At 42.2% G+C, this 21,197-nt stretch overlaps 1 protein-coding gene across 2 annotated transcripts in view; it reads left to right on the top strand.

The window, feature by feature from the left end:
* The window catches only part of ATG4A (autophagy related 4A cysteine peptidase), a 53,917-nt gene that overhangs the window by 16,408 nt on the left and 16,312 nt on the right, over nucleotides 1-21,197 (top strand). For both annotated transcript variants that reach the window (XM_040629287.1, XM_040629281.1), the window contains exons 2-4: nucleotides 17,340-17,450; nucleotides 18,769-18,840; nucleotides 20,938-21,036. In XM_040629287.1, the coding sequence (XP_040485221.1) occupies nucleotides 17,340-17,450; nucleotides 18,769-18,840; nucleotides 20,938-21,036 (282 nt within the window). The remainder of the gene's footprint in view (nucleotides 1-17,339; nucleotides 17,451-18,768; nucleotides 18,841-20,937; nucleotides 21,037-21,197) is intronic.

The following is a 21,197-nucleotide window of genomic DNA, read 5'->3' as shown; positions in this document are numbered from 1 at the left end:
CTCCTCCTCCTCCTCCTCCTCCTCCTCCTCCTCCTCCTCCCCCTCCCCCTCTCCCCCTCCTCCTCCTCCTCCTTCTTTTGGCTGTTTTTACACTGTGGTAAAAAGCACATAACATAAAAGTTACTCTCTTAACTAATTTTAAGTGTACAGTTTAGTACTGTTAAATATATTTACATTATCATGAAATAGATCTCCAGAAGTTTTTCAACTTAAAAATCTGAAACTCTATAACCATTAAACAGCAACTTACCTTTTTTTCTAGTCCCTGGCAGCCACCATTCTACTTTCTGTTTCTATGAATTTGACTAGTTTTGATATCTCATATAAAGTAGAATGATACAGTATTTGTCCTTCTTTGACTTGCTTTTTTCACTGAGTGTAGTATCCTTAAGGTTCATCCATGTTGTAGCATATGACAGGATTTCCTTCCTTTTTAAGGCTGAATAATATTGTATTGTACATTAATACATATATACCACATTTCGTTTATCCAGTCATCCACTGATGGACATTTGGTTTGTTTCTACCTCTTGGCTACTGGGAATAATGCTGCTATGGACATGGATGTTCAAATATCTCTTTAAGACCCTGATTTCAGTTCTTTTGAATAAATATACCCAGAGATGGAATTGCCAGATCATAAGGCAGTTCTATTTTTAATTTTTTGAGGAACCTCCAGGATTGTTTCCCATTGTGGTTGCACCATTTTACAATCCTACCAACAGTGTACAAGGCTTCCAACTTTTCTATATCCTTGATAACTCTTGATATTTTCCACAGCCATCCTAATGGGTATGAGGTGATAACTCTTTGAAGTTTTTAATTTTAATTTTTTTATTATGTTGATTCATTAGTTGTGTATAACACCCAGTGCTCATCATATCACCTGCCCTCCCTAATACCCATCCCTCAGTTACCCCATCCCCCGACCCCCCTCCCTTCTGTAACCCTCGGTTTGCTTCCTGGAGTCCAGAGTCTCTCAGGGTTTGTCTCCCTCTTTGATTTCTTCCCATTCAGTTTTCCCTCCCTTCCCCTATGGTCTTCTGCGCTATCCCTTATAGTCCACATCATTGACGTTTTAATGTATGTTTCTCTGATGATTAGTGATGTTGGGCATTTTTTTATATGCTTGTTGGCTATTCGTGTATCATCTTTGGAGAAGTGTCTATTCAAGTCCTTTGTCCATTTTAAAAGATCAGATTATTTGATTTTTGTCTTTGAGTTGTAAGAGTTTATTATGTGTTCCAGATATTAATCCCTTAATGGATATGTCGTTTGCAAATATTTTCTCACATTCCATAGGTTTGTTTCCTTTTCAGTGTGATGATTGTGTACTTTAATGCACAAAAGTTTTGAAGTTTGCTGCAGTCCCATTTGTTTGTCGATTTTTGCTTTTGTTACTTTTGGTGTCATGTCCAGGAAATCATTGCCACATCCTATGTCAGGAAGCTTTTCCTCTGTGTTTTCTTCTAGGCGTTTTATACTTTTAGATCTTATGTTTAGGTCTTTAATTCATTTTGAGTTAATTTTTGTATGTGGTGTATGATAAGGGTCCAACTTCATTCTTTTGCATGTGGATATCCAGTTTTCTTACTACCATTTGTCGAAGGGACTGTCCTTTTCTCCTTGAGTTGTCATGGCACCCTTGTCAAAGACCATTTGACCATATATACAAGGGTTTATTTCTGAGCTTTCTAGCCTGTTCTCTTGGTCTCTTTGTTTGTCTTTATGCCAGGATCATACTGTTTTGATTACTGTATCTTTGAAATATGTTTTGAATGCAGGAAGTGTGACTCCTTTGTTCTTCTCTTTAAAAGTAGTTTTGGCTCTTTGGAATTCCTTGATTTTCCTTATGAATTTATCTATTTCTGCAAGAAATGCCATTGGGATTTTGAGGAATTGTGTTGAACCTGTAGATTGTTTTGGGTAATATAGATATCTTAACAATATTAAGTCTTTCAACCCATGAACACAGACATCTTTCCATTTATTTGTGTCATCTTTAATTTCTTTCAGTAATGTTTTGTGGTTTCCCACTGGTATACTTCTATATACTAAATAAAAGTAGACTATGAAGTAAAAATTCTTTGTTATACCTTGCTTTTCCGTAATTTAAGGGTATGGATGGTACTCCATCCATGGTTCCCACAAATTATTTGCTGCTTGGCACAATTGCTGCCCATACCAGAGGCTCTGCTTATTCAGGCATTGAAGCCTTAGCAAGCTCCTTTATGCAGGATCTGCATCCCAGTTTTCTTTTTGTTCACTATCATTACATTTCCCTTAAAACTAGTCTTGTTTAATGAGTCTAAACTTGAGACCCTGGCAGGGCTGCTTAAGGGTGGCAATAAAGAAAGGCAGAACCAGGCTTTGGATGGAGAGAGACTTCAAAGTAAACACAGCCCTGAGCCCTGCCTCCTCTATGAAGCCTTCTCTGATTATGCTATCCCAGGCTCATCTCCTTTTTCTGACCTCCTGATAACACTTGCGTCTGTCATACAACCAGCGTTCATCTCATCTTACCGACTAAAGTAGAACCTCAGTTCCCTCACTCTTTCTGGGGAAAAGGCATTTTGAGTAACCAATTTTCTAAATGGCTCATGATTCCCTCTAAGCACCGTACGCTTTTAACATTTTAACTACCATGAATGGAATTCTCCAAAGAGGAAAAAAAAAAAACCCAACCAAGAAACAATTTACTCCTCTGATTTCTTATACAGCATTTAGGGACATAATCTGATTTTTTCAGGGAGGATCATTGTTATGACTATCAGTTATTATATGCTATAATGCAGTGGTATTCTAAGGCCTCTTGAAATGTGATTTAATGATTGTCCCTGCACTGCATGGTCCTAGACCATTTAGTCTTTGTGTGTGTGTGTGTGTGTGTGTGTGTGTGTGTGTGTGTGTGTGTGTATGTGTGAGTATGTGTACGTGTGTGTATGTGAATCCATATTAGTTTTTTATGATATTCTGTCTGTTTCCTTGTCAGCCGGCCCTTCTTGCTGCTGTCAATCTACTTTTATAAAATCAGTTTTTATCCCCTAGCTCAGAAGGTTCACAAAAGACCTCTTAAGTGGGACTCGATGCCTGAAGGGAATACTTCTTAAGGGTCTTGAAAGCTTCAGGGTTTACCTTCCGTAGTCTGTTTTGTTTGTTTATCTGTAGGTTTGCTTCAGTTTGGAGAACTTAACTGTGGGACTAACAACAAAATCTCCAGGAACAGGAACCACTAGGGCCCTTGAAACCAAATCACCTTGGTTTTTCCTTCTGTCAAGCTCCTTTCACATTGCATGACGATCAGACATTTCCTGCTGGATCTGCTGGAAAGGATAGCTGGTGACAGGAAGCATTTTGAGGCAACTCTGGCCTATATCACTTCCTGTCACCAGAGAAACAAACATTAAAAGGTGACACTTAAGAAAAGGCACTTTCTATTTGGGGCTCTCTGACGAGGAGTACTCAGGTCTCTGACAAGGAGCTCAGAGTGGGGAGTATTTTTAAATTTTGCTATCGTGCTCATGGTGGATGGCAGAAAGGAGAAATGGGAACAGCCTTTAGGGACAGTTATTGTGAAATTCATAAGAGAGAGGGGGAACTATGGCATGAGTGTTGCAGAAGCAATACAAAGTTCTGGAAGTATGAACTGAATATAATGGAGATACACTTAAAAGTCGTAATTGGGAAAAGGAAAGAAGCAGTTATTCATCCTACATCCCTGTACATGTCTATTTTCAGTATTTATTATCATGGAATTGTTTCAACTTTTGAGAGATGTTAGAATTTGAGTGCACTTGCTGATCCTAACTCTAGTGAAATGTAAGATGTGCGAAACTGAAGTACAAGCTTTGAAATTTAAGTACATTTTCTCTTGGCCACAACCAGGCACAAGTTCTAATGAAACACATAGCTTTGGGGCTATTAGCACTCATTTAAAGTTTACAAAGCACTTTTACATCCATTCTCTCATTTGGTCCTCACTATAGCCCTGTAGGGAAGGTATTATCTACATTTTATGGATAAGGAAAGGGAATCTTAGTTTAAAAGAGTAGCCCAAGGTGACTTATGTAGCAAAAGGCAGAGCTGAAATAGAACCTGGCTCTTCTAATTCATAAGCTAGTGTTTTCTTCAGTCTACTACACTTTCTTCCACTAAGATTTTTGGGGGAAAATTCAATATATTTCTCTGATGAAGACCAGCTAATGCTATAGTAGAAAAGAAGAATTAATACATTTGGGAATTCGTAATCAAAGTGAGCTTGCAAAATAGATAGCATTTTGGAAAGGTCTAAGTTGAAAAATCCAATAAATTAGCTTGACATCTAAATAGTATCTGAAGCCCCAAAATACTTTCACTTGGATTTGATGTGTGTGTGTGTGGGGGGGGGAGAAATTTAGAACTACACCTCTGCTCCTGATAACAAGAGAATATTTTGCTGTTAGCATAAGTTTGATCTGTATCACCAGTCTGTACCAGAAATCAATCCAATATAGAGACTTATCTTTTTCTCTCTTCTTGAATTGAGGTATTCTTTACATACATAAGTGCACAAATCTTAAGCGTACAGCTCAGTGAAATTTTATATATGTGCACCCTCCACCCAGATCAAGATAAAGAACATTTCTTCCCCCACCTCGGGTGCCTCAAAGTCTCTGTCTTGCCTCCTCCCACCAGCCAACACCACCTCCCAAAGGTAACAACTATTCTGAGTGCTATTATCGTACATGAGTTTTGTCTGATTTCAAGCTTTATATAAATAGAATCATATTGTATGTACTATTTTGTGTCTGACTTCTTCTGTTTAAGATTTATCTGTGTTTTGTACATCATATTAGGTCTTTTTTGTCGCCGTGGACCATTGCTTTGAATGATTCGCCACAATTGTTCCATCCTCCTTGCCTTAGTCTGTTCAGGCTGCTGTAACACAGCTTCGTAGACCAGATGGCTTCAACAACAAACGTTTGTTTCTCGCAGTTCTGGGGGCTGGGAAGCCCGACGTCATGGCACCAGCAGGTTCGGCATGTGGCGAGGTCTCTCTTTCTGGCTTGCAAATGGCTACCTTCTTGTTGTGTCCTCCCACGATGGAGAGAGATCATCTCTCTGGTGTCTCTTCTTATAAGGGAACTGATCCCACTCATGGGGATTCTATCCTCATGACCTCATGACCTCCCAAAGGGCCCACCTCCAAATACCATCGTACTGAGAATTAGGGCTTCAATATATGCGTTTGGGAAGAACACTAACACTGTGTTGCTAGTGCCCCATTGATGGACACTTGCACTGTTTCTAGGTCTTGGGTATTATGAGTAAAGCTGCTATGAACATTTTTGACCACATCTTTCGGTGGACACAAACACTCATTTTTCTTGGACATAAACCTAGGAGTGGAGTCGCCAGGGTGGGTGCAATAAAAAGACATTTTTTTAAAGACCTCTCTAAGCGAGTGACATTTTTTAAAAAAAGATTTATTTATTTATTTATTTATTTGGCACAGAGACAGCCAGTGAGAGAGACAGCCAGTGAGAGAGAGACAAGCAGGGGGAGTGGGAGAGGAAGAAGCAGGCTCCCAGCAGAGGAGCCTGATGTGGGGCTCGATCCCAAAATGCTGGGATCACGCCCTGAGCCGAAGGCAGATGCTTAACGACCGAGCCACCCAGGCGCCCCTAAAAAGACATTTTTAACTTAGAATAAGTTAACTTGGGGCGCGTGGGTAGCGCAGTCGTTAAGCGTCTGCCTGCGGCTCAGGGCGTGATCCCGGCGTTCCGGGATCGAGTCCCACATCGGGCTCCTCGGCTGGGAGCCTGCTTCTTTCTCTCCCACTCCCCTGCTGTGTTCTCTCTCTCGCTGGCTGTCTGTCACATAAATAAATAAAATCTTTAAAAAAAAAAAGAATAAGTTAACTTAGTATTAATGAAAGAACTGATGGCTGAGCATCTTATAAGAAACCCCACTTTATGAAGAGCCACTTTTGGAGTTAAAAATGGGTCTGTGTTTTGTTTAACAGATCAAGATTTTCTGCCTGGCAGATATTAGAGAACATTTTTGTTGTGGTTGGTCGGTTGGGTCTCTTATGCCTTTTGGTAGATAGCTATTTATTTTCCTGGTGTCTGGTTCATAGAGTGCACGTCAGGGATGTGGAGCCATTTTATTGCAAGCTGCATCTTTTTTAGACGGAGTAAAGTCTTTTCTTGGGCAATGTGGTTCAAATAATGGCAAAATAATGTTGGAAAATCAAGTTCACTTTACCGAAATTTGCCCTAGGATTAACTTGGAATACATTTTTTGTTTTGAAAGTGAAGGTACATGTGTAATTTTTTGCAATCCAAAAACTTAACCCTGGCAGTATAATTTTACATGACATCAAAGGTAAAGAATTTTTAAACAGCATATGTCTGCTGGCAACGTTTACTAATGAAGTGTGATGTTGAAAGGGTATGGGGAAAATTCCTGTGCTCTGGGAAGCGGGTGAGGTGATTGTAAACAGAGGTGAAAACTGGGCAAGTACCCTAAATGAAGAGTTACTGTTCCTCCTGGAAAGGGCTTCAGAGTTTCTCCCATTGTGCTGTACCAGTGAGCGTGCCCCAAGACAGAGACCCACCTTAACCCCTTCCTTCACAAAGATGGTCCCTTCACGTTTGGGTTTTTTTTTTTTTTTAACAGAAGTTAATTTGATAATGTTTTAAAACCAACAACTAAGATTGGCATTGCAGGCAATTACTTGTTGCACTGTTTCTTTCTGCTAATGGTGAGATACCCAGACCTCCTCCTGAGTGTGTTTGAAAGCGTTCAGGGGCTCCATGAAGCCTGGGTTAAGTCCAGAAGCCTTACCAAACCAAGGATTCCAAGGCCAACATCTCCTAGGCTCATTTGCCTCTCCAGCCTCAAGCCCTGACAGTCTCCACGTGGCCTCACTGTTCGACAGTCTCTCAAGCCCTTGGTGTTTTGGTCCAAGCTGCTCCCCTGCCTGGAACACCCTTCTCCTACCATATTTGCTTAACTCTAATCATTTAAGGATAAGTCCTGTCATCACTTCTCTTCCCCAAGCCTTCTCTGTACCCTAGGCTGGCTTAGATGGTCCTCTGCTGTGCTTCCTGAGCTCCCCCGTGCAAACACTGACCATACTGCATAAAAACGAACTCTCCTTCTTTCTCTCTTCCCATTAGACTTGGAATTGCTAACACATGTTACTATCCCCAAGGCCTAGTACAATGTTGGTCATATGGTAGGTACTCCACAAAGGGTTGTTAAATTGACGTGTGCATAAACATATAAACCAGGTTTTAGACTTTTTGTCAGTGTGCCCATTCATTCCATAAACATTTGATGAGCCTTAGGGGACAACTTCTCGCAAGGCCCTATGATTGGAGCTTTAGAGCATATGGAGATAAGCTCTACGTGGACTGAGATGGGAGTTCGTTCCAATAGCAGAGAGATGACATGCCTGCAAATAACAATAATCTAGAGAACAAAGTGCCCGGTGCCACAACAGAGATAAAAATCAGGGACTTCAGAAGCTTAGAAGAAGGAAAAAGTACTTCTTGGTGGGAAAATTGAGAAGGAAGGGTTCACAGAGAAAGTAGCATTTGAGGTAGGACTTAAGTATAAGTAGGACATGAATGAGCAAAGAGCCTCCAATGTATCATATGGTTTATTTTGGCCAAAAAGAGTAGCTCTCCTGAAGGAGTAATGATCAGTGGGGAACAAATGTAAATGTAGGAGATGGCCATATTGGAGAGAGCCTTAAATTCCAGCCTAATGAGTTCATATTTGGTTCCCATCAGCTGGAGCAATCTTGGAAGCCCGGGGAAGTTTTTGAGCAGCTCAGTGACACAAGTGAAGAGATCCTTTTAAGATTAGTCTGGTAATGGTGTATTTCAGTATTTTCTTAGTAAATTATTATTAACTAATTAATTGCCAATAATTACTTTTACTAAATAGTGTGGAAAAACTCCAAGGCCTGTAGCTCCTTGACCTTTTTGCACTAGACCTTTCTCACTGGAAATCTAGATGAGGTAAGAGATCATATGACCAATTAGTTCTGAGAAATGAACATTGCAATTGACAGAGGAAGGAAACACTAGCAAGACAGAAATGGCTCATAAAAATGCATAGACTCATAAAGAGTTGTTTGCTTAGGAACCGCATCCAAAACATTGCCTTCAGCCATCTGGAAAAATCTGGACAGAGTATATGAATTATATTGTTAGTATTTGTTCCTTTGGGGTAGTTTAGATCACTTCCAGTTAAAAATAATTATACTCTTCTAACCTCAGACTGTCTACTCTTACTCTCCCTATAAACAGTGGGTACTGCACAGTCAGTTTGTATGTTACATAACCAGAGCATCTGATTTCTTGCCACCTTGGGCCAGGCCTTCAACACTTTATGTCTGGATTATTACAACAACTTTCTCATTGCTGTCCCATGTCTCCATGCCTTGAATCCAGCTTTTATTGTAACAGCAAGGTAGAGTGGGAAGAATATGGATGGAGAATAAGGTTTACTCGGTTTGAATCCTGGTTATACTGCTCACTAGCTATAGGACTCTGGGCAATTCTCATCACCTCTCTGAGACTTAGTTCCTTCAACTCAAAACTGGAAGTAGCGATCTTTGCCCTGGCTATCTCAAGAGGCTGCCTCAAGGATCAGTGAAAGCGCTCTGAAAACTGTCAGTGGCTTGACTGAGACTTGGACTCTACTGGCTTGCTTTCTGCCTTCTACCATCCAGACCCAAGCCACGTCTCTAATCTCATTGCCCAGTATCCTCCAGAATTTAGCCCCCTCTCTGACACATACATACTTACTAGTATTGCCCTAATCTGGAATTTTCTCCTGTCTTATTTCTGTGTATCCTTGTTGAAGCAATAACTTAAGCACCAGTTAAAATCCTATGTCCTCTTTGAAATCGTTTCTGATGGCTCTAATGCTCACTGATTTCCCCCTTTTCTGAATTTTGATAGCATTCAGCTCTTATCAATACTTGCTTATGCATTGCCTTTTATTATTAGGTTTTTCATGGATGTAAGGCTCATATCTTTAGGTACTATGCTTTTAGATGCCTTCGATTGCTCTTTTAACATTTAGTGAATATTTATGAGGATACTTCCTCTGTATCCCTCACAGAACAAAGTATAGAACTTAGTACATAATTGTTGGCTCACTTATTTAGAAATTCATATACAGACTCTCTTAAGAGAGAGACAAGTGAATACATCTTCTTTTCCCAGAGCTTGAAGTACCCCTCCTAACAACCTGCCCTACCTCTACCTCCTACAGAACCATAGATACATTGTTGGGATAGGCCTGCCCAATAGAACTTGCTGTGATGATGGAACTATCCTATAGCTGTGCTGTCCAGTATGGTAGCCACTAGCCACACGTGGCTATCTAGTGCTTGAAATGGGGCGAGTGCAACTGAGTAACTTAAATTTTAGTTGGGGGTGCCTGGGTGGCTCAGTCGTTAAGCGTCTGCCTTTGGCTCAGGTCATGATTCCGGGATCCTGGGATCCAGCCCCGCATCAGGCTCCCTGCTCAGTGGGAAGCCTGCTTCTCCCTCTGCCTCTGCCCCTGCTTGTGTTCCCTCTCCAGCTGTCTCTCTCTCTGTCAAATAAACAAATAAAATCTTTAAAAATAAATAAATAAATAAATAAATAAATTTTAGTTGTATTTAATTTTAATTAATTTAAATGTGAGCCACTGCTTGTAGCTGGTGGCTACTGTAATGGAGAGTGTACGTCTAGACCACTGGCTTTCCAGCTTTTTTGATCCCACAATACAATGGGAAATCCATTATATATTGCCACCCAATTTATATCCACACAAACAAGTCTCATGAAATGATGTTAATCCTTCTTACATGTGATATGTTCTAATATTTTTCTGTTCTATTTAATTTCATTTAAAAAATGCTGGTTGTGACCCACTGTGTAGACTTCATAGCCCACTGAGGAGTTATGATGTGTTGTTTGAAAAACACACCACTCATTTTATAAATGGAGAATCTAATGTCCAAAGAATTGCAGTAAGTTCTCCAAGGTCACATAGCTAGTTAGTGGCAGCATAGGACTAGAACCTAAATTTTAGGTTTCCTAGGCTAGAGCTCTTTTTAAGAGGAGTGAGGAGTGATTCCTCCTTTTCATCCTCTGCCAAAAAAACCACATGTTTTTAGAGAGACAGTGTGCGTGTGCGTGCAGGGGGAGACACGTGGAGGGAGATGGAGAGAGAGAATCTTAAGCAGGCTCCACGCCCAGTGCAGAGCCCGACCAAGGGCTTAATCCCACGACCCTAAAATCATGACCTGAGCCAAAATCCAGAGTCTGACGTTTAACTGACGAGCCGGTCAGGCGACCCCACATTTTTTTATGTTAGAGAAAAATTATTTGATATATTCTTCATTTTGGTTAAATATTTTTATGATTATCTTGCTCCCTACATGAGTCATGAGCTCTATTTTTGAGTATTCCTGTTCTTTTGGTTTGGATACTGTCCAAAATCAAAGATACAATACCACAGGGGCTTTTTTTGGACCCACCGCATGATGGTAACTTGTACTCCTTGGGAATACAACCACACTTTGCACTTAGCAGATTGAGTCTTAACAACAAAACCTGTTGATAAATAATCAAGCTGATTCTCACCTCAGTTTGTGGGATAGTTGCCTCAAGTCTTGAATTATAAAGCCAATCAAATATTTTTTTATCCTTCCATCCAATGTCCTGCCTTCTTTGTATGTCTTATCAACAAAGGTAAACCTTAAAAAAGTGGCATCTTTTTATTGTTCTGAAAAATGCATCTCTCCAAAAAGATCAGAGTTTCCTTATCAAAAGCAAAAAGGGGCAGCAATTTGGAGGTTCAGTGACCTGTGTGTTAGGTACATTCCTTACCAGTTCGTGCTCGGAACCCCATTTCCTCATGGATGTTTCTAAATGCGTTTCAGTCAGCAGGTAGCAGACAACAGTTTGTCCTTAAGTGAGAACAACAACAAAAAAATATACTTAAAAAGGCAACAAGTTTTTCAAAAGAATCATGTTACAGATTTGTTTGTTTTTATTTTAGAGAGGTGGGGAAGGGATAGAGGGAAAAGGAGAGAGAGAATCTCAAGCAGACTCCCCACCGAGTGCAGAGCCGGACGTGGGGCTTGATCTCATGACCTGAGCCGAAATCAAGAATCAAACACTTAGCTGTCTGAGCCCCCCAGGAGCCCCCCAGAAGAATCATTTTAAGGGAAAACCAGAAAGTCCAACTTTGTCTTTCATTTGATTCTTACCACCATTGTCAGTAGGATGAATTGGCTGAAATCTGTAAGAAATGTATTTTGTGGGGCCAAGTTATTTATGGCAGAATCTCCTAAAGTCATAAAGCCCAGCTGACTCCGAACCCTTCAGTTAAGATTCTGTATTGTAAGTCTAAAATGATAAATGTTTTCTTGGGGTGCCAAAGTTTATACTGGTCTGTAGAGAAATCATTCACATCTTTCGCCCTATCTGACCACCCAGCATCGCTAGGATTTGACTTGCCGAATACATTCAAGAAAACTTGCAGTTTGGGACATGACAATCCCCCTTGAAATGATGAGAATTGTCCAGTTCTCTCTTTTCTAGATTTTGGTTGTCAGTGGGAGGAAGAGAATGCAGATGGGGCAGGGCGTGTGCCTGGGTGGGCAGAAGCTGGCAAGACCAGAACACTAAGTGGACCCAGGAGGAAGGTGAAGGCACCTTTTAGGCTGAGCTTTGTTGTTTGAATTCCACCTGCCTTCCGAGGCTCTGCTAATCTGCCTGCCGTCTACCATGTCCCTCTTCACAATCCCTGTGCAGGTTGTCTTCCTCTACTTTTTTTTTTTAACCCTCTCCTTCTTTTATCAACCAAACCCATGAGTCCTACATGTTCTGGCTAGATCACACTTTATCTCCCTACCCCACATCATGTTTTGCTGCTCCCATTTCATCATCCACACTCGCAAACTGCAAGTTATTTTTGTCTCTCTCCCTCCCTGCCTCCCTCTCTCTCTGTATCTCTCTTTCTTCCCCCCCCCTCCCCCCAGCCCCACAGCACATTCAGTTGCTTGCCAAATCCTTTTGATGTTCCCTCAACCAGGAATTTCTTCCCTTCCCCCTTCCCACTTATATCTTATTTCCATTAAGCCTCAGCTCAGATACCACCTTCTCTGGGTTGTGGAAGGCCCACTCACCCCCAGTTGGAATTAATCATTTGTTGCCTTCCACGTTGCTTTCTTTCTTTATGGAACTATACTTGACACACAGAAATCTATTAGTTTCAGGTGTACAACCTAGTATTTTGATTTTTTAAAATATTTTGACATATTATGAAATGATCACCTTGGTAGGGCTAATTACCATCTGTCATTGTACAAAATTGTCACCATATGATTGACTGTATTCCCTGTGCTGTATGTTACATCACTTTCCTTTAGTATGGTACTTATTGTTATTAGTTGTTTCCAGACCTAGCCTCCCCACTAGATTAAAAGCTTTTGGAGGATGGAAGCTACAGGTCAGTGACGTTTTAGCCTCTGTGCACGTAGTAGATACTCAGTAAAAGTTTATGGAATGGATATATTAATGAATATTTGACCCTTGCCATACCTATCTTCCATGGATATTTTCCTCTGTTTTTGAAGCTCTTACTTGATAGTATGTTAAATATGTATGTACTGCTGAGAAGGCTGTTCTGGAATCAGCAGCATCCTGGCATGCCTTTAGAATCAGGTGGCCTATAAGGAAGATATGCTGTGGTATCTCAAGCCCCTTCTGGCCCTGAGATTCTGTGGCCGTGAGATTTCACTTTAGAGAATTTGTGTTGTTTGTGGGACACAAGCCCCACAGAATCTAGGAGCCTTCGTGTACAAGTGTCTGTGGTAAGCCCTATCAGAAAATGTGTCATTCAAAGCCATTTTCTCCTTTGCTTGCAATTTTATGAAATAACCCTTAGAAATCTAGTCAATGACTGGAAAACATATTAAAGTAAGACATAGCAGAAATGGCAGATTGAGGGCCTCTGAAAATTCTATCTATAATAACAATGAAAAAACTGGCAAAAATGGTCAGAATCAACCTTTTCAGAAGTGTGGAAATTCACCAAAGGCTTGCAACAATCTGGGGAGTATTTATTCAAGAAAAGCAGCTGCATTTTGGTGAGAATAGTAAGCTTTGTGGTGTTTTCACTTGCCCTACACCCATCCCTTGCTCTCCAGCCCTAGAGGAGCCTTGAGAGTTTACAGCCTCCAATCCCAGGAAAAGCCAGGAGCCTGACAGCCATTGTAGGACACAGAATGGGGTTGGAGCATTTTTATTTTATTTTTTTAAAGATTTTATTTATTTATTTGAGAGAGAGTGAAAGAGAGAGAGAGAGAGAGGGAGAGAATGAGCAGGGGGAGGGGCCGAGGGAGAGGGAGAAGCAGACTCCCCAGTGAGCAGGGAGCCTGACATGGGGCTTGATCCCAGGACCCCAAGATCATGACCTGAGCCTAAGGCTGATGCTTAACTGACTGAGCCACCCAGGCGCCCCAAGCCTCATTTTTAGAGAATTGTCATTATTTGATCTTTCTGATGGTTCCTGGGAAGACCCCACTTGCAAGACTGTATTTATTTGTCCTGACTTGGAGTGGCAGGGGCTTTTTTTTTTTAACTATTAGAGGTGCAGCCACTGTGGAAAACAGTATGGAGGTTTCTCAAAAAATTAAAAATAGAAATATCATACGATCCAGTAATTCAACTTCTGGGTATTTACCTGAAGAAAACAAAAACGTTAATTAGAAAAGATATATGCACCCCTATGTTTGTTATAGCATTATTTACACTAGCCAAGATATGGAAGCAACCCAACTGTCCATCAGTAGATGAAAGGATAAGGAGGATGTCTGTGTGTGTGATAGAATATTACTCAACCATAAAAACGAATGAAATCTTGTCATTTGTGACAACATGGATGGATCTAGAACGTATTATGTTAAGTGAAATAAGTCAGTCAGAGAAAGACAAATACCATATATTTCACTTATATGTGGAATCTAAAAAACAAAACAAGCAAATGAACAAACCAGGAACAGACTCAAAATTACAGAGAACGAACTGGTGGCTGCCAGAGGGGAAAGGGCTGGGGGAATGGGTAAAATAAGTGAAGGGTATTAAGAGGTATAAACTTCCAGTTATAAAATAAATAAGTCATGGGGACTGAAAGTATAGCATAGGGAATATAGTCAATAATACTGTAATAATTGGTGACAGATGGTGACCACACTTATCGTGGTGACAATTGAGTAATGTATAAATTGTCAAATCACTATGTTGTACACCTAGAACTAATATAATATTGTGTGTCAGCTATACTTCAATTAAAAATAAAATGATAAAATAAGAAAACCATTACAGAGGCCATCGATAGACTTCATAGCTGCCCGAGGCAGTAGATAACCAAAAAGCTTAAAGGAGAAAGCTAAGGCATAGCATGTCCCTTGGAGCTTGAAACGTTTGGGCCCACCCCGGGAATCTAGAAGACTATCCGCATGCTCAGGGCTGTGTGCATTCCCAGTGTTGTGTGCATGCTCAGGAAAGACCTGAGGGGGCCCTAAGCTTTCACTCTGGCTGATCCCAAGCTCTGCACGAGGGAAGACTAAGGCAAAGTTATCAACTGCCTGGCTGAGCGTGGAAGACATGTCCCAACATGTACACAGAGCCTCTTGGCCGAGACCGAGAGACTTGCTGGTTCCAGGAGTCTGAGGAAGTCTTTGTTCAGTTATTAGCTGACCACTAAGCCAACCCAGCAGAGACTTCAGTGCAATAATCATTATTAAAGTAAAATGGAACAGAGGGAAGCCTGTTGTTCACCAGACCTTGTAGAAGGAAATTCTTGGTCCACCCAGCTATGGTCTTTGTAGCTCTGCCTGGATAGTTCCTATCTCTTTCAATAGTCTGAAAGGGCAGGAAACTCATATGGGGCTGATGTCTTGTTTGTTGTTTTTAAGGCAAGATAAAGGTAGTTTATGAAATTTTTTAAAAAGGATTACGTTAGAAGTGATTCTGTTGGAAATGCGACTTCACTTCTGCACCTCAGTGATGTCCCAGTTTGCTTCTTCATCACTCTGAGTTCTCCTTGTGGATGACCTATTCCCCTTCCTTGCCAGACTGTCTTGTATATACCCTCCCCATGTTACCACTCTTTGCTTCTGTTAATCCCAGCTTCTCTTCTGGCTTTCATTTGCTTCATCCACGTAGCTTTACCTGGGGCTGGCTGTGGCCCGATGCACTGCATTCTGGGAGTCCATCTTCTATGGGGAGAATCAGGAAGAATAGAGATGGTAATGACCTTCTTGCCGGCCCGAGAAGGGCTGAAGAGCAAGGGGACAATTCTTTGGCTACCATTTTGGTCAGGGCCATCCCAAATGAAACAGCACAGTTCTCACAGGCTTTAAGGGGCTGTACTAATTTGACCAGATGGCTGGGCCATGACTCACTGAGACAGGGTTGGCGATAGAGAAATGTTTTTTTTTTTTTTTTTTTTGGCCGGTACTAAAAAAAGACCCAAGGCTTATATCCATACATGCTGTACATTCATCCAGTGCCGCCCTTCCTCACCCCTACCAAGGGAATGCCAGACAGCCTGCCCCTTTCCCGCACTCCTCTCGAGCTCCTCATTTTCTGACTCTGTTTCTAGGCTACCCTGGATGTTCATTTTAACCTGCTTTCTCCTGCCTGTGAGGGGTAGAGAATAGGGTGGGAAGGTACACAGTGTGACTTACACCACCTCAGTCCACACCTCCTGGGGATGGCCTGACCTGGGTGGTCATTTTTAGCCTGGTATTTCCTGGGCTTGGGCCAGGGGCTGAGGCCAGAGGCAGAAAGGCTAAGATGGCACAGGTTCCCTGGCAGATTCGGCAGTGATGAGCTTTCACTGGGGAACAAAATGGCTGCCTCATTTCCAACCTCTTCAGGTTTGAAATACTGCCGGAGACTCTAACCTTAATGATTAAAACATCCTGAGGAGAAAAGCTACTTAAATCCCAGAAAGATTGGGCTTCTGTGATAAATTTCAAGAAAGGTGGTATCCCTGGGTAGCTGTGTTTCTAAAATTACAACTTCAAACAAATTGTAACTTCAATTTGCACAAATTATACAAAGTATAACTTCAGCCTCCAACCAAGTATTTTTGAGCAGGTGAACCTGTTTTTATGATCAGATAGGAACATTTATATTTAGGAACATTTATTTCTGTGAAAACAGCATGCTCCTGCCTTAGAAAACAAAGCCAAAAGAAAACAATTCGTCCTTTCAAGTGGGTTAAACATATCTCACAATGCCATTTTTACAGGAAAACGGTTCCCCTGGGGCTCTCAGGGACTGCTTTGGGAGAGTCCCTGCGGCTGCTTGGAGCTGCACAAAAGGGCCCCCGCTCTCTCTGAGCTCCCTTCCCTGTAGGGGCTGGGGAGCCTCCAAGAGCTCCTATACTATCAATTTGATTTCTCTGGTTACAGGTTAAAATACGTTTTTGTGGGCTAGTTTGGAAACTTGTTTACCACCTATAATCTTATTTTCTTCCAGAAAATTGCTTAAAGAGAACTTTTGAGATAGCCCCCTTCGTAAGTCAGTCTTAACTCTTTCAGCAGACTCTTTCCCCCACAGGTGGTACAAAAGTGAATTTTACCTCATCCCACATTATGTGGTCTTAAGTTCTGGGAGTCTGGCCCATGAACCTGCAGCATTTAATTCTGTTTTATTCAGTTACTTTATCTTGAGAGAGAACCACAGGCCTCTGTGAATCCCAAGAACAAGCTATTTTTACCTCCAGCTTCAAGATCCTTCTTTGCAGAAGTGATATGTGAATAAAATGGCAATTAAAAGGACTATGAAAACATCTGGGCTTCCAGCTGAAATCTTACATTTTCACAGCTGTGTAATCTTTCACATTCGTCACAGCCCCTTCCAAAGCCACTGGCTGCTTGAAACCTCACAGTGTTCCCGTGATGTGGGCAGGAGTGGGGTATGCAAGCATTAGCTATTACCGTTTCACCTCGACACACTCTTGCTAGAAGCTAGCTAAGTGGCTATGAACAAAAAAGACCCCATGACGAAAAGATTCTGAAATGACTGTGACTAAGTATTCAGAGATGGTGCCAAATGGGACTGCAAGAAAGGGAAGGTGAAGATAGGTGGTCAAAAGGATTTTGAGGCCTCGTGAGTATCTTTGTTCCTCAAAGAAAAGGATTTGCTTCCATGTGCTTCAAGCCAATGACCTTTCACCTTCAGTACAGAGGTAATAATCAGTAAGCCACAGAAGCAAACCCAGTCCATTACATTTTGCCGTAAATTTCTCTCCTTTTCTTTCAGTTTTATCCAAGTATGAAAACCAGATTACTATTTTTGCTGACTACCTAGAAGAATTTCCAGATACAGATGAGCTGGTATGGATCTTGGGGAAACAGCATCTCCTCAAAACGGGTAAGGTTTGGTAGCATTTGTCTGTGAGAACCCACATGAGGTGGGTGCCCGAGGTTAAGGACCTACCCATTTTTCCATGTTGGGTTGGTGGAGAGTGACTTTGGTCACCATTAATGCCACTCCTGGGTGGATCCAGACCCTGTAGCCAGGGGAGTTCAAGCCTCAGACCCCTTGCTTGCATGGGTCCCTTCCAAGGCCCCGAGAGTCCCTAGCAGGGAGTTCGCATGGTTATAGGTGTTAGTACAATTTGAGAAAAGTCAGATATATTTTTATTCTTCTCTTTAAAGGAGAACTCCTGAATTCTGTAAGCTGTGGGTTTCAAACTCCTAGTATCACTAACCAGTACTTAGTCAGCAATGCCTGGGCTACATACTTCTCATTCCCCTTGTGTCCTTTTCTGTCTAGATTCAAAACGCTGCCACCTAGGGGACTTCTAATCAGCCCATGGCTGTCAGAAACTCTCAGACACTAAGGAGTCTTGTAATTGTCGATCTTCCACTGACTGTTAGCACTGTCTCAGTGTATTCTGAACTTTTAGCCACTGGAGCTGGTTGGAGAAGGGGCTGGGATATTTCTTCCCCTCCCTTTATATACTTATAGATTGGGGAAGACCTTTGCACCTAACACTGCTAACAACCCAGCACCCAGATGAAGCCTGAGCTTGGAGGGAGTCAACTCTGCTTTTTCTGTTTATCTGAGGAGAGATCCTCTTTGAAGGCCCCAGCATAGAGGAGGAGATAGGAAGGAGCTGATCACAATGCAAGAAGTGCTTTGGAGAAAGACACAAAAGCGCTTGTGATGTTCTGTATCCATTTAGATGACAAATGCCAGTTGCAGGAGGTAGTACAGACAGGGATCTCTCCTTTTTAGTTCAACATATGCAATGCACACACATATGTGCCCCCCGCAATACTCCCCCCTTAGTTTTAGATAATGGACAGTGGGTACCGGTAAGGGATCCAACCGTCATCATTCAGGCAGGGGCTGATTGCCTTGCTAGTGGGTTATCCTTGCTTTTCCTATTCCTTGTCTCTTGGCCATGACCCCAGTGTTAGTACCTGCCAGGGCCATGTTGCTCAGTGAGAAGGAGACAAGGAACCACCCGGCCAGTAGCTCTGGTCAAAACCTAGGTGAGGAGAAATGCTGAAATTACTTGGCTAAGATGAGATTGGGGTTCCTCCGAACTTCCCTAGCCCCCTCACAGTAGAATTGACTGGTTATTTGAAAATGAGTTGGCTTTCTGCTGGCTCAGAAATCAAAGGCAGATATCTGTAGATGGGATATGGTGATTTAATTGCAATTTCACATTTAATTACAGAAAAATCTAAGCTGTTGTCTGATATAAGTGCTCGCCTGTGGTTTACATACAGAAGGAAATTTTCACCAATTGGTAGGTATATCATTTGTTGTGCTGTGCTTTCTTCCTTGTAGATAACTTGCCTGAGGTTATCAGTGCCTTTACAGAAACCTCAGAATTAACAGCTTGCTGTGCCAAAGAGCGTGCTTTAGGGGACTAGTTGAGTCTTAAACTTTATTCGAAAGTTTCATTGCCAAAGTGCCTCATCGTGTATGGTTCCTTGGCGCTAAGGTGTTGCGCCAGTATACTTCTGAGTCCAGCTCCTAGTGTTCAGGCGCCAGATTATATCCCTCATTTTACTTCCAGGAGCACGGAGAAAGTCAACCTTCTAATTTGGGTAATATTTACTAAATTATAATCCACTTCTTTGTGGAGCCACATGATCATTAAAGACAATTATGCCTTGAAAGAAAGAAAAGAATTCCTTTGTTTTCTTCTCCCTATGAAATGAAAGCACCTTGCCTCTGGACGATGAATTATTATAGATTTCCTGGGAACTAATTATAGGCTGTTAGAGTAGCAGCTGCCGTCTAGAAAAGCAGGACAGGTCAATAAGCTAAGCAAATAGGCTCCCTTTAGAGAAAATCTAAGCTGTTTGCGAGTAGGGTGGCCTATTCCTGTATCATGGCCCTGTAGGAAAAGCGTATCAAATCCAAATGGTAGCAGCTGTTCTCCTAAGAGAAAAGTCTGTCTGTCTGATTTTGATGCAGTCCTGGACCTAGTAACTGGAGTGAAATCCTCCTTTCTGATAAGTGCCCCCAAACCCAAGTCCACATAGACGGTGTTTGCTCTCCACAGGAAGTACCGAAGCAGGAAAACAAACAAAAGAACAATTTTTAGTGCCCAGTGGTTTTGAACTGTTAACTTTCTCTAGGTGAAGAGATCTTCACAAGGCTCGAGAACATTTGCAGTTCAACTCTGACAATGTTTTGGCAATAGACAGTCTCTTCTTTATGTGGGCTTCCCTGCATCCTTCCTGTACTAATGTGGCCTGTAATTCCACCATTAGCAAGAGGCAAAGGGCCTCCCCTGCCAGTTGACGGGTTGGTCCAATCCTCCCCATCTTACTGTAACAACTCTCCTTCAGTCCCCACAACCAAAGGAAAAGGGTGGTCCCCTATGGCCCACGTGTCGTACAAGGCTAATGACCCTCCTTAAAATCAGTCTGGTGAGATGGTGCTCATAGCATCGTTTTCCACTTCCATGTTGGGGGGACGGAAAACAATGAAAGCAGACTGTCTCCTCTGCTATCCAAGTTATCTGATTTCACTGGTACCTTGAAAAAGGATATTGAGCTCAGGCTGGCCACGTACGTGGGATTCTCGTTACATCGAGCGTTTGTAAAGCGGAACCCACTGTCTTCATTTATTAACTGGTCTAAGGCCTTTTAAAGATGTGGCCCCATTTCTCATTTATTAGTAGCATTTTTAATGACAGCCATGCACATAACACCGGATATTTACATCATCCTGAATGGGTTGTAGAACCCTTTCACAGGTATTTTCTCCTTCAGTGTTTACAAATCCCCCAATGGTAGGCGTCAGGGTATGTGCTGTTGTTCCCAATCTACAGTTGAGACTTGGATCAGGCACCTAGAGACAGTCCTTCTGATGCCTAATCTAGGACTCTTTCCTCTATTTTATCTTGTCCTCCTTGCTGTTCAGATCTTCCTAATGTATATTTAGCACAATCAAGAGCCTTCCAGATCTCTTTGACCTCGCTGATGATTCCCTTTGGTAGTGTTGATTCCTTAACTAAGGTTAAGACTGGCTCCCCTGAGAAGTGAGCCGAGCAAAGCCAGGTTTGGTCTGGCAGATAATGATAAGGCATGGGTTAGTGTCGGTAGTCATACCCGGCAGTCATCTACCACAACTGTGTGCACACTGAGCGAGAAGTCTCCAAGCAGGGTTTTTTCATTTGTTGGTTTTGTCTTTGGCCATAGAAACTGTTTCGGTTAACTCTGCATCACCTTTGCAAGTCCCACCCTCTAACAAACCCTGTTTGCTGTCTCTCTCGCCTCTCTTTTCTGAGTCTGTGTGTCTGTCTGTGTTATGTGATTGCCACATACGCTGATGTTTCAGGAGGGCAATTTAGGGAACTCACAGTCCTTCCCGTCCATTTTGCCAACAGGGGGAACGGGCCCTTCATCAGATGCTGGCTGGGGATGTATGCTCCGCTGTGGACAAATGATGCTGGCTCAGGCCCTGATCTGCAGACACTTGGGAAGGGGTGAGTGAAATGTGTCCTCCCTCAGAGGCCTCTGCAGTAGCACTGCCTGCTGGTGGCCTAGCATCAGGGCTGAGCTACAGGAATGCTCGATTACAGAGCTGAAGGTCCTACAGTGCTCTCTGCAAGCCGCCGTGGCGGGGCCGACAAGTCGCTAAAGCCTC

This window comes from Ursus maritimus (genome assembly GCF_017311325.1).
Source record: "Ursus maritimus isolate PB19 chromosome X unlocalized genomic scaffold, ASM1731132v1 scaffold_X1, whole genome shotgun sequence".
NCBI lineage: Eukaryota > Metazoa > Chordata > Mammalia > Carnivora > Ursidae > Ursus > Ursus maritimus.
Note: the sequence above shows the minus strand (reverse complement) of the source record. Positions and strands in the feature narration are given on the sequence as shown.